The following is a 14172-nucleotide window of genomic DNA, read 5'->3' as shown; positions in this document are numbered from 1 at the left end:
CCCAAGACACAACAAGCAACTGATTCTATTTCAGTGTCACATCGGCAGCTCGGTTAAGCTCTCACGTGCTATTCCCTCTCCTGCACACTACATGATTATCTTCAGCAATACTGAAAGATAGGAGACAGTGGTTTGGCTGCGTTCGTCATGTGCGGTGTGGCCAGAGTTCACCACAATCCTTTCTCTCTTTAAGCTCTCGTTAGATTCCCACTGACATACATTTACTTGTGGATTCATAGTGACTTCAACTGAGTATCACTAGACCATAGGTTGGACAACTAAAACAACCCACGATATAAAGGAGAAGTAGTTCATCCTGAAATATCCATGATTTTATATTGCTTATTTGTTAATGGATACTGCATTGTGATTTGTAATAAGTGTCTCCGCACCTTGAGCGTTTATATTGCTCAGTTTTCTCTTTTTATGCCTTTCTGTGTATTTGTGTCATTTCTGTGCTCCTTAATTGCACATTTTGCTCTCCGAACTTTACCATATTTTCTGGGCTATAAGTCGCACCTTTGTATAAGTCGCATCCCCCTCAAAATGGCAGTTGTTCCGAAAAGAAAAGGAACCGAGGGGCCCAATTTTTAATAAGCATATCATAAGAAGCCAACCGAAAGTTTGTTCCGAAAGTCTTATATAAGTCGCACTGATGTATAAGACACACCTGTTCGTTCGGTAGGAGATTTAAATAAATTAGTGACTTTTTTATGACAGAAGGTCACGTGCAAGCGTATGGGTGCCATTTCATATAATTGCGATAGCAATGACGTGGGCACTCCAGGCGCATTTCCGCCATCGTGGTCGCCGTGATGTTCCGTATAAAGTCCAAGGGCGATACCATTGTCCCCGCACACCGTGTGCTGTATACGGCAACTTGCAGTCGGCCTACCGCTGCCTGCATTGCTGCTCCGTCCTTCTTGCACGGCACTCGGGAACTTGATCACGAGAACCCAGAACTCACACAGAACTCATAGCAATTAAGTGGCAGAGGAGGTCAACCCAGCACGCTTTGCATGGCCGTAGCCTCAAATCCAATTTTGACAACAGTTTAAAATCGTACATAAGTCGCAACGTTCTAAGATGCACCGTCGAAAAATTCGAAAAAAAAAACGCGACTTATACACCGGAAAATACGGTTAATTCATTTTTGGCAGCAACATAGTACTTCTATGAATGGTCTTCAAAACGTACCGTACATAAAAACGTATCCACTGTGCATAAAGTAAAATCCCAAAGCCACCTTGACTGTAGGCCTCTAATGAACGTAACTTAGCTTAACTAAATTTAAGCATAGTATTCCAATAAAATGTCAGTTAGTTTTCGTGCCCTCTTAACCCTTTCACTCCACAGCTTATCCCTTAAGAAAGTGCATGAAATTTTGCCAAGTTTTTTCCACTGTAAATTTCTTGCACATGATGTTCTTATTCGAAAAACATTATTTGTATGGTTTATCCAATGTATTCAATAGAAACATTGTCAGGGAATATCGCTGGAGCCAAAGTTACGACAATTGCCTTCGTCAGGGCAGCAATTTCCCTGCAACTTTCCAGACAGTCTGAAATAATATTTTCTACACCCATGACAGCAAATACAAACAAAAAAATAATGTGCATGAGTGCCAAAAACCAGCAATTTTGGTTGGAACAAGCTGACATGCATGACTGAACTGCAGAGCAAAGCAAGATGCGTTAAGAACGAGCAGTCTTCGTTCTTGGCAATATCGGTACAAACTGGCACAAGTGCAGCTCGAACTTGCAAGTAAATGGTCTAAGATTAAATCAACTTGTTGTGCTGCATGTATGCGAGATAGCAAGTCACTGACCGCTGGGCCTGGCAGGTGGACCTGCGGCAGGTGACTCCATCGCGATGGACGTGTTGGATGAGGATGAGGAGGAGGAGGCCATCATGGCCACCGAAGGGGAGGATGAACTGGGGCCACCGCCACTGCTGCTCGAAGCTGTTGGCGCAGGACTGGCGCGACAGAGCTCTGAGGCCTGCGGTGCAGTGCACTCGGGGGACGGAGGGGGCAGCCGGACGGCCGAGGGCGGCACCGCTGGAGTGTGCTGCGTGGGCGACTGCACTGCCGGCCGGGACCTGCAATGTCCACCAGAGAGAAGATTAAATTCAGGCGTTTTTCGTGACAAAACCACAATCTGAGTATAACGCGTGTCGTAATGAAAGACTCCGGATTAACTTTGACCACCTGTTGTTTTTTTTTTTTTTACGTGTACCTAAATCTAAGTACATGAACGCTTTTGGATTTTTCTCCCATAGAAATGCAGTCACTGTGGCCAGGATTGAACCTGCGACCTCGAGCTCAGCAGCGCAACAGCATAGTGACTGAGCTACCACAGCGGGTCCCACCAGAGTGAAAGGAAAATGAGTGAATTTCAAAGCTACGAGCAACACAGTGAAATGCTGTAATGAAGGGCTCTCGATGAATTTTGCTACTTGGGGATCTTTATTGCACACCAAAATGCTTGGTACAGGAGCATTTTTGCAAACAGCCTAAGTTTATTATTCAAACACGGCTTAGAGTAAGTTGCATATCTTGTATGCATATGTAAGCGCACAATAGTGAGCCATAATTACTGTCACACACTTTCATTGATAATTGTGCCTCTGACTTACTAACATTTCTCCACATCTTTTCTTCAAACAATTCTTTGTCTTCGAAAGAGGTTCATTGAAGAGCTGCACATAACCAGTATCACATACCCAGAGACCCCAGTTGGTCCAACAGTTCGTTTTGAACCCGGTTCTCTCAGCACAATTAGACCATGGACTACCAAGTGACCCAAGCTGGCGTGAAAGAGATTATATACGGACATACAGAGTGGCAGACAAACGTACAGCAATCTGGGTGAAGTTCCCAAATAATACTAACTGCAATAATAATATCTCTTTTGGATGAGCTTTCCTAACGAAAGCAGCGTGTTGTCGCCAACCTATGCAAAAACTTCTTCTGTCACCATCTTGTAATGATAAACGCGGTGAAACTGGATCTGACAATAGAATGTTGCCAATGCCGTGAACGTGGTTTCAGTTTCATATCCAACTGTATAATATGAAGGCAATTTCCAGGCCCATTTTCTTGAAAAAAAGCTGCACATTAGGATCAGGTAAATACACAATCATTCATTGTGAACTGTCGTTTTCAATGGAAACTTTGCTGAGGGCAGGATGAGAATCTGTGTTTTTGAGGGCAGATAGCGTGCCTTTGACAATTTAACTTTCCTTTTAGCACCAAGACTGACGCTGTAGTTATATTAGGATCACAATTGCTGTCACCATCATGGGTCAGGAGCAAGTATGCTGAACAGTGAAGTTCGAATTATCCGGTGAGCGCCAATTTCAGGATTAAATAATGAGAGTCTTGACTCATTGAAATGTATGGGTAGCAGTTTAGATTTGGGCCTTCTGTCAGAATTAAATTAAATGAAAAATTGTGTTATATGGAGTTGAAATAACAGGAGTCTACCGTAATGGGGCCATCTTTTTCTTTCTTTTCTTGCCGGTTTGCTTCACAAGCTCACAAATCTCACAGGCAGTTCATGGAGATAAATGCAATATCCAGTCGAGTTAAGAGAGAGCTCGCTGCAAGGCACGTGCATCAATGTTGCAGGCACAGTGTCTCATTCAGATGAGCTTGATGATAGAAAGCTGTTGCCTTTTATCAGAGCCCCATACAAGTTTTATCTATTTGCTAGCGCGAAGTGGCTGTGTGTAGTGGTTAGAACCGTGGGCTTCTAGTTCACAAAATCGTTGGTTCGATTTCAAGTATACTCACTTGGATGTCTCTCTTTCTTTTTAATGTGCCGTGCCAGAACCAAAGCCTGACAAACAAACCCAACTGACCTGTTTCTTAGCTAATTTATGCTAATTGCAATGACATAGTCATGAAGAAGCATGGCTCTTAGTGTTGAATGCCCCAACTCCCATTTGGTACTGATATGCTATAGGGAATCGTTACATATTCCAGGTGAAGCATTTTTTCAAATTGTTTCAGAAAGTGCTACAATCAGTAAAGCTAAATAATAATCTGATAACAAGTTGCTTTTAAGCAAAAATGAAAGCATGATCATACAAATACATTTGTGACAAAAACAAAACAAATCTTTTTAGCCGTTAAAGCACAGAAGACTCTGGGACAGTGTAGACAGACGTAAACGAACCGCTATGAAGACGAAGTGCTGTCTACACTGTCCCTATGCCTTTTGCACACGAAAGGCTAAAATGGAATACTAACATGCCCAAACTTATATTCTTTTCAAACAAATCATGATGAGTCATCAGCACAAAATGAAACATGAACAAGAAAAAAACAGTTGTCATGGAGTGCGATGGGAGTGCAATGTGTAATCACTCCGTAGACGGTTTCTAAGCATGCCTCAGTCCCACACGTACGACCCAGAGCTGAAGTGAAACCACGATTACAAATGCAGGCGAATCTGGGCACTTAACAAGACAGTCTAGCTGGTTTCATCTTGTTGGTGTTTGAAGTTATGCTGGTACTGCAGTACAATTGGCAAATGCAGCAGCATGGGCTGACGTGTTGGTCTAGTACCTATGGTCGGGGACTTGCGGAGGCGAGTCACCATTGCTGCGCTTGATCCTTGGCAAGTCCCAGGGCCGGTCGTAGTCGCTTTCTGGTCTCGAGTCCGAGCTGGGGCTTTGATTGTGTGTAAGCAGCGGTCGTGCAGCAGGATACCGCTTGCTGTTGTCAGAGAGCCGCCGCTCAGCATTGTCAATTTCAGCTGAAGTTGAGGAGATTCCCTGAAAATAGAACATTTTGCACTGATAAGTCAATGTATTTTGGCATTAAGGCCATGTCCCTTGCTTTTCTGCACTGGATAGGCTAGAATAGAGCATTTTCTTTTATAATTGGGGAAAGCAAGGAGCAGAAGAATTCATAAGACAATCACTACAACCTAGAAAAGGTCATAAAAACAACCCAGCAGTCTTTGGCAGTGGGCCTGTTCCTGGTATCTTTCCTCACCAAGTCTGAGCAGTGTATAGTGATGGTGAGCAGCTAGGATCCACCAAGCTTGCTTGCTGAGATTATCACTGTGGGTGCTTTACTTGGATAGGGAAAGCCAAGAGCTGATACTTGCTCTTTTTGTTGACCACCATGGGGCATTCGCAGCTTCGTCAACACACAACTGCATTGCTCTATGTTAAAGTAATGTGATGAAAGTTAACACTAAGACCGTTTTTTCAGAATCGGGTGCGTGTAATGCTATAGTGTAGCTTTAAAGGTTTACAAGTTCCACTGAACTCTGAGAGGCTGCCTAAGAGATTGTGCTAACCTCTTTTCTCTGTATCACAGTCAACTTATTTGATCACTTGTCCCCATCTCTGCCTCGCAGCATTTCTCATTGTGCCCCACAACTTCTAGAATAGATTGCAAGGCACATTCACTGGCTGCTTTACTTTCACTACTTTCATTGGTGACTCACAGACTAAGACAGGCCAACGTACACTGGATGAACTGCTTCTCAGCTTGCTGTTTTTTCTTTGTGTGGTAACATGCCAGCATGTCTTCAAACACGCTCACCATCATTTTCATATAATTTTCCATGTCTGAAACACTGCCACTGATACCTAATTGTAATGCTGATGCCCAACTTCACTGTAATGCACCTTCATTATTCTTGTAATTCCTATTCGAATTCATTTTTACCATCATGTCTTTATTACAATTCAGCTGTCTGAAGACTAATAATGATGCATGGACACAGTATATAGTGAGGCCCACTCACCTCATCAATGTAAAGAATGCATACCTTAAAAGGTGCTCCATTGACTACTGTGGGTGGTGCGACTGCTACCAATCTCCCACGCTTCTCCTCAGGTTTTCGAGGACTATCACAGGAAGAGTTGGAGAGGCTGTCCACGGATGGTGATGCTCTGAATGACTGGAGGGCGCAGTTGGAACCATTTTGAAGCGCGGCTGCCGTGCTTGCCACATGCTGTAAGGCAACATTCAAACGCCAATGCATCCTGGCTCCCACAAAAATATCCATGTCCTCTACAAGCCCTTCACTATGAGTACTCAGTGTGTCCACTAAAAATGTCACAGGACAATGTAACAGTGAACTTGACATGTCACTGTAGGAAGTACTTCTAGTATTGTTGTTCTTTGGAAAGAAATTAGGAGAGAAATGTATGTCTACATTTCTCTCCTAATTGTCATTATCATTATTTTCTCCCTTTTATTTTGTTCTCCTCCCTCCTTGTTCTAATGCTGAGTAGCTGGCTAGAACACACTGGTTCAGGCTGACCTCACAGCTTTTCCCTTATAAAAAAAGCTGACGTTCTTACAGCATAAAAAAGTGTGACATGCCAGTGGTCTGGTAGCGTTAGTTTAAAGTAGGCAAGCAAGGCATCCAAATGACAGCAGAGATAGTGCCATAAACTTCATTGCGCACCATCATTATCAACATAATTAATGACACTGCAGAGCAAAGACCTCTTCCGGGGATCTCCAGCTACACCCGTCCTGCATAAGCCGAGCTTGTCCTACACTAGCAAAATTTTAAAAATCTATAGGCACTTCACCTAATTCTCAACCACCAACACCCACATTTTCTTTCCTTCAGCGACGATTTGGTTTACTCCATCGACTACACCACACATTTTTTGCTCTATATATTACGTGACCTGCTGATCTCCATTTCCTCCTCTTGACCCTTTTTCGATAATTGACGACGAGTGTGCTCACCACTATTGTTGCGCTGAGCATTACTTGTTTTGCTGGGCACAGGTGTGCCCAATAAACAGCTAATTCTGTTACTTGCATTGTGCCACTGTGGTTCTTCACTGTCACTACAATGTGATAATGTGACAATATCATCAACCTGTGCTTGATCCCTCATTCACACCACTGTCTTTTTAACTCTTAAGTGCACCCTGCAACATCCCCGAGTGAGTGTCTCGGGCAGCACTAATAGGAATACCATGATGCTGTGATTTCGTGCATTGGAGACATCATCAAGTAGGACTACAACGACTGGATAACAACCTAACGTGTAGTTTGAGAAAATGTCTTGGGTGGCACTAATAGCACTATCGCAATTGCCTGCATCAGAGACATCATCATATATTTGACTATAATGATTGGATAACGATATATTGTGTATTAACTGCAGTTTGTGCTTGTGCAGTATCACAATGTAAAAACTATCAAATAATATTTTACAGCTATATTTTAATTAGGACTACATCAGAAAACAAACAATGCAAGGTAAGTTTTACTGCAAGCCACATAAAAGGCACTGGCAACTATGTTCATGTAACTTTCACAGGCACCCAGTTTCAAAGCTGTCCATGCTAGCTATGCAGCTGGGAGCTAGGTGCAAGCAGCAGTCACAGAATCTTGAAGTACGGCAGTTGAATCTTGTTTCCGCCCTCGCAGCTGGAACTTGTGACTCGAGACCCATTTATCTCGCTTAGGAGGCCTCACTTAGGCTGTCCAGTAGCTGTACTAAAATGCTGATATCTGTGTTTGTCTGAGAGTTAGGCATTTGTAAACTGCTTCCGTCCAAGTTCAGGTAACCATCTCTGTGCATCTCTGTGCATCTCTCAAAGCAGGTAGACATGATTAAAACTACAGGTAATTCACAATATAAAACATTACATATGCAAAGTGCACTGCAAATGACACATACAAAACAATTCAAGCCTGTTAATCAGTTATGTTCCACTGTTGCTGCCGTTGGCCAAGGAACTTGACTGAATTAGCTCGGTGAGCTCTACCTTGGCCTGTGAAAGGCGTTATTTCGTAACCGTTTCTTCCCTTCAATTCCATTCCTTTCTTTTCATACGCCAAAATTCCATGTCTAGACAACAAATAAAAACATAACACGATTACTGCAGTGGTGAAAACAACTAAACAGTAAGATGGAACATAAGCATACATGAGCATGGCGCATAATTTCAACATTGCCTCTCACGATATGAAGTGAAGCTGAGGAAAAGAAAAAGGAACCGTCACATGTGAGAGTGTGTAGCATTTACCCTAGTTGTTGCCGACAATTCTTCATACCATGTTGGTAGAATAGAAGAGGTGGACGAACGGCACTGCTTTGCCAATGCACCACGCATTACGCGACGGCTCTCGAGTTGCCGTCGCTTTGCATAAGGTGGCAGCAGGGGTAATCTGGGCTCATTCTTCCTCTCCCCCGTTCTTGAAAGTATGTAGCCGGTGGGCGTCGCAATCATTCGAACTGTATTTTTACATCTCTGACTTTAGAGAAAGAGCTTTGCGTTGTAGTGCACGAGAAAGGTCTTCAATAACACTGAATAGTTACCGTCACTTAAAACGGACTTTTCATGCAGACTTGCATTGCAGTGTGACTTCAAACGCATAATTTATTCCTGGTTTATTTCATTGTTTTATTTCTTCATTTTGCTCGATACAGATTGGTTTTGAGAACTATACGGTGACTAATGCGTCATTGCCAAATGAATCACGTTTGAAACGAATATCTTTCTGATATGCTCACAATCAAGTACATCTGTTTCTTCTTCCTCATTGCAATATTAATAAAAAATACTTCATTAGAATGTCCCACTATGCAGAAACAGTATTTACTGTCTTCCCAAGGCTACTGCCGATGTGTTGACCAATATATATATATATATATATATATATATATATATATATATATTGTTACGGGGAAAGAGAAGTTTAAATTATATTTACAGAATATTTACAATGCGCCCACTGGCATACAAGGCATACAAGATGCAACACCAGTCCGCGCGACATCAGAGAGCATCGTCGTCTTCTGTATTGTCCTCAGCGTTGTCTCGAGCATTGCTTGGTAACATGACCCCTGGTGGCGAAGGCGCCATCCCGGTGCTTGCTAGATCATCCGAGTGGTATCGCTTAAGGCATGTGACGTGGACGACATCAGTGGAAGGTCGAGACAAGGTGGAACCGAGGGGCGTGATTTGATACGTGACATCGGTCCCTTGGTGCAAGACCCGGTAGAGGCCAGAGCAAGGCAAAATCAACTTTTCCCAAAGGCCAACTCACCGTGACAGTGTCCAAAGAAGGACTACGGTTGAAGTGGGCAGCGCGGTGGCGGGCATCACAGAAGTGTCGTTGCTTTTCCTACGAAGCAGTACAGTGCAGGCGTGCAATCTGGCGGGCCTCAACAGCTCGGAAAATCGCATCACGGGCGTATTCTGACGACGAGTCAAGAACGGTGGGATGTAGTGTGTCAAATGGCAGCGTGGGATTTCTTCCGTACAAGAGATAAAATGTAGAAAAACCCGCAGAGTCATGTCGGGAAGAATTATTAGTCTGAATGTTACGAAAGGCAGAGCGGCGTCCCAGTCATGATGGTCGGCGGACACATACACTATAGCAAGCGTGTCTTTGATAGTTCTATTAAGACGCTCTGTGAGACCGTTAGTCTGAGGGTGGTACGCCGTTGTCAACTTGTGTTTTGTAGCGCAGGAGTGCAAGAGGTCCTGGACAACCTTCGATATGAAATAGCGGACCCGGTCTGGGAGGAGCTGTCGAGGAGCGCCGTTGTGAAGTATAACGTCTTTGAGCAGTAAGTCGGCGACGTCGGTTGCACAGCTGGTTGGAAGCGCCCGAGTGATCGCGTACCGGGTCGTGTAGCCGGTAGTGACTGCTATCCACTTATTTCCGCAGACAGAGAGCAGGAAAGGGCCAAGAAGGTCAAGTCCACGGTGGAAGAAGATAGGTGATCCGATGGCGGCGCGAGGCGCGGCCACTTAGTGTGACTCTACGCACGCCGCTGCCGCAAGGAGCAGCACATGTTCTGGGGGCCACTTTTTCGCTCGCTTTGCTGGCGCTGTCGGCAGAGGTGCTTTATTTCGATGCATATATGTCGTTAGCCTGCTTAAAACGACTCTATTTGGTTGGAGGAACGTCCCTTTATATTTCTGCCGACATACCGATGGACTCCGATGTGGCGAGCAGCGGCAAGCGCAGCGCGCCGTCTGCTTGAGCAGACGACGCGTCTCTCTCGTGTTGGAAATGAAGGTATTTTGACAGTAAGTGGCATGAAACCTTCTACCTGCTCAGGATTTGGCGTCTGAATAACGAAAATTTGCACATGCTTAGGTATGGGTTTTTAAATGCTGACGGAGGTCGTAAATTATCCACTCTTGTGCCGCTGCTGCAAGGCCTCCTGAACACGTGCTGCCCCTAGCGGCGGAACTCACTTCCGGTCACACGAAGTGGCCGCTCTCTCGCCCCAGCGCGGGCGCGCTGTTGGAGCGCCTATCTTCTTACACTGTGGTCAAGACCAACCCTAAAGAATGGCTCCGATGGTACGTTAAAGGCTTGAAGGCGGCCAGCTGGGAGTAATGCTGGTTTCTTGTGGCGCTAGCATTTTTCATAGGAAGTAACATAACAGCAGACAGAACGGTAAATGCCGGGCCAAATAAAGCGATGTCGAACATGGTCATACGTCCTAGGGACTCCGAGGTGACCCGCAGTAGGAGTGTCATTTAGCTGTGTGAGGACAGTTTGACGCATGTGTGTAGGAATAACCAAGAGCAGTTCAGGACCGTCAGGGTGCATGTTGTAACAGTACAAGATGCCATCCTGCAGCATAAACGTATGCAGAGAAGGGGAAGGTGTCTCAGAAGTCAGCTGAAGAATGACTTCTTGCAAGTAGGGGTCATGGCGTTGCTCATCTCCGATGTTCTGAAACGCCGTAAGTGGCATAAAGATTGTGATGGGCAATAAAAATTAATGAAAAATAAAAATAATTAAAACAATAAAGCAAGCCCTGCCTGCTGCACCTAAGTATTGCAGGCTGCCGTAAGCGACAGCACGCAGGTTTACTCACAACTGTCGGGAAGCTCCGGTGGGTCTACTGGATGGCATGACAAGCAATCAGCATCTTCATGCAATTGGCCGCTCTTATGCACAACTGTGTATGAGTACTCTTGGAGTCGTAGAGCATAAGTGCAGGAGCAAGAACTATTCAAAAGGCCTAGTGCGCATTGATGGCATATGATGAAGTGGTTGGCCTGAACATTACGTGGCTGGTGATGCTTAATGAATGTACCTAACAAGTGTGCAAATACTGTACAGTAGACAACATCAGTTTACTCTTTGTATACAACAGGATCCCAAATGTGCTCTATCTAGCGAATCTATTTTTCCAAAATAAAGACATCTGACTTCAGTGATTCCTGCAACTCTGAAATCACTGCGATAACAGTTCCTTCCCCCTCCCTCCCCATGGCCAACTTCGAGCAAAACTCTAGAAATCTTGTGCAAACTCCTAATCTGTGTGCAATGATGACAAGATGAAAACGACTGCATCATTAAAATGACAACGGTAAAATGATGACTAAGATGGCCTAATGACAATGTTGGCGTGATGAAGGTGGCATAATGATGACGACGTGATGATGATGATGTCAAGGGCAAGGACAATGACATGGTGATGAAAATGGTACAACGATGGTGGGATGACAGTGATAACCTTGATAGCAGCATGGCGACAGCGACATAAATAATGACGACGACATCATGACAACCTAAATACGGTTGCAGTAAAGTGCTGCATGTGACATTCGCATACTATACAAAATGTATGGCACCTATATCACCGAACAATGCTACGCACTGCAGCGCAATGGGATCGATGTACAGACAGACAGAGTGAATTTTGTTATCAGCTCTTAATTGATACTGCAGTAAAATACATTGGCACGTAGGAATTTGCAAAGCTTACGCTGGAATTAGCAGCAACTGGCTGTAGCGGACCATGCCGGCCTCGCTTCTCGTCAGGCCTGCGGGGACTGTTGTCTGAAGAGGAGGATGATGACACATTGTCTGAGGATGTAGATCGGAACCCATTGAGCAGCACGGGCGCCAGGGCCATCGGCTCCCCTTCCTTGCGGTGGCCACCATGCCTTGGGCGTCGCACTGGCTCTGAAGGGAGCACCTGAACAAAAGTCAAGGTTAAGGCTTATAAGTCCTTCAGATGATTGAATGTTGTAACAGCCCATAAGCGAAATCTGAAGGCAAGTTTACATTGCGTATTTTAATGGACACGGTTGAAGTGACAAAGTGAGCGCACAGGCTGAAGCTATTCTCTGATACTTGTTCCAAGCACAAAAACTCTAGCTTTTAGATTGTTTTAGTTGCTAGTCTGGCTTGAGAATGGGTGGCTATTTAATTACCACTTACAAGCACAATCAATCATTCAATTGTGCTGCTATTTGAACGAAGCAGAGAACAAGAGCAGTTGCATACATCTGCTTAGTGGTATGCATGAAAGTGCCAACACAATGCCGGTGAGAACTAGCATGCATTTCACAACACTGCAGCAATGTGCAGAGATATCTTGACAAATAATATGATGAACACAACACAAGGGAGAATTGCAGATTGAAGGAAAGCGCGAAATCTGAAACCATCAGCAAATGATGACTCCTCACCTTGACACCTGCGTGGATGCTGCGCTTAACGGCGACAGCGCCGAGAGGTGCAGCAGGGGGGTTCTCGGAAATAGGGGACTGTGGTAATGGATGGTTCTGGTAAATGGCCTTGTCGGCCGCTGACGCTTGCTTGCTCGCCAAACCCTGCCCTCTGGTAGCAGGAATCGGAACTGAAGGATTGCCACCGCCACTGCTGCTAGAACCACGAGGTGTTGGTGCTGGTTGCTGCTGAACACTAGAAGATGCTGAAGTGCTGCTACTGCTTCCCTGCAGTAGGATATATATATGTGTGTTCTGCAGTAGGATGCATATATGTATGCGCTTTTCTGCATGCTCAACATGAAAAGACAGCCTTTGGGGAAGGAGTTGGGTTTCCCCCTCCTCCCCCTCTCACATGGTGTGTCCCTGCAGACGGTGGTCTAACCCGGTAAAAAATAATCAAAATGCATGACTGATTATCAAACTGGCTTACACCGGAATTATAGCTGACAGTTTTGTTGTTCTCAGCTGGTTCCAAATGGTAATGTGTCTCAGGACATAAACAAGACTCAAGCGGCTTCTTTGAGTGAAATAAATTCTGATATAGATGCTATAGACATTTTCACAGGTGAGGGGGGAAGCAGGAAAGAGCAGCCTGCCGCCACTTTCCCCACTCACTGAATTGTTTGAGAGCGGCGGGATCTTCACACGTGGTGATGCCCTAGTGAAGCTCTCGAAAATCAAAAGTTCTGCCTCATTTTTAGCACAGATTTGGAGAACCACATTTTATGAATGTTTGCGCAGATCATCATGTGTCTTCAAATGCGACAAGCTTCACTGCCATTCATTCAGACAACGAGCAGAAACCGATATGTACTGCAATGGCACTGCTTCAGTTAGTAAAGAAATTTAAAGTGCAGGCTTAACTTAATCGACCGGTACACCTAGATCATGCCATACCACTGTCCCGCACCATGATAAAGATGCAAACGCATTATAACATGGTCTCTTAAAGCCACTTTTCAAATCTCCGTGGTATGTTCTGAGCCTGGTCACCTTGAGCTTTACACACATTTTTCAATTGTGCACAGACTGTCTGTGAATAGTTAGGTTTTGTATTTGATCTACAGTTACGGATAGGTCTGGGGACAGGTGCAAGAAAATGGCACATAAGCTTAGCGAATGATTAGGCTTTGTATTTCAATTGCAGTTATGGATATGCCTAGGGACAGGTGCTAGAAAAGGCCACACAAGTTTAGATCTTGCTGATTAAGAAAGAACAATGCGCCAGCACTTAATTATTTTGGTAAAAGAGTACATCTGGGCTAGTCAGTGAGAAAACCTTTTTTTGCAGCTTGCATGAAAAAGGACAAACAAATGTGTTGCATATATATTCTTCTGTGTGATTAAAAAGAGTATTGGTTCAGAAGATGCAGTGTGCAATGCATAGGAATGACCTGCACCACATGATCTACACATACAGCCACTTTGGATATTCCAGAATTGCTTTGACAGCTGTGTTGCCTGCATGAGCAGCAGGACGTCAAACGTTTATTCAGGAGGGTGGGGGACGAGGAAGGAGGTTTCTTGCGCAGTCAACATGTATAGGCAATGCAAATCTCTGTAGGTTCTATTAAAATTTCTTGCTGTAATACTATGAACTAGTCAGGAAAAGCATTGACAGCAAAGATATACCAGTCGTTAATGCACCCTTGCAAAAAAAGTGATTAGTATTCAACAATC

At 44.5% G+C, this 14172-nt stretch overlaps 1 protein-coding gene across 1 annotated transcript in view; it reads right to left on the bottom strand.

Annotated features, from left to right (window-relative positions):
- Positions 1 to 14172, bottom strand: part of LOC119442359 (serine/arginine repetitive matrix protein 2) — a 58488-nt gene that overhangs the window by 14516 nt on the left and 29800 nt on the right. The window contains exons 5-9 of the mRNA XM_049662990.1: positions 12451 to 12717; positions 11742 to 11954; positions 5793 to 5978; positions 4574 to 4782; positions 1829 to 2100 (exon numbers count right to left, since the gene is read on the bottom strand). Of these exons, the coding sequence (XP_049518947.1) occupies positions 1829 to 2100; positions 4574 to 4782; positions 5793 to 5978; positions 11742 to 11954; positions 12451 to 12717 (1147 nt within the window). The remainder of the gene's footprint in view (positions 1 to 1828; positions 2101 to 4573; positions 4783 to 5792; positions 5979 to 11741; positions 11955 to 12450; positions 12718 to 14172) is intronic.

Source organism: Dermacentor silvarum, chromosome 2 (assembly GCF_013339745.2).
Source record: "Dermacentor silvarum isolate Dsil-2018 chromosome 2, BIME_Dsil_1.4, whole genome shotgun sequence".
Taxonomy (NCBI): Eukaryota; Metazoa; Arthropoda; class Arachnida; order Ixodida; family Ixodidae; genus Dermacentor; species Dermacentor silvarum.
This window is presented reverse-complemented; position numbering and strand designations above follow the sequence as displayed.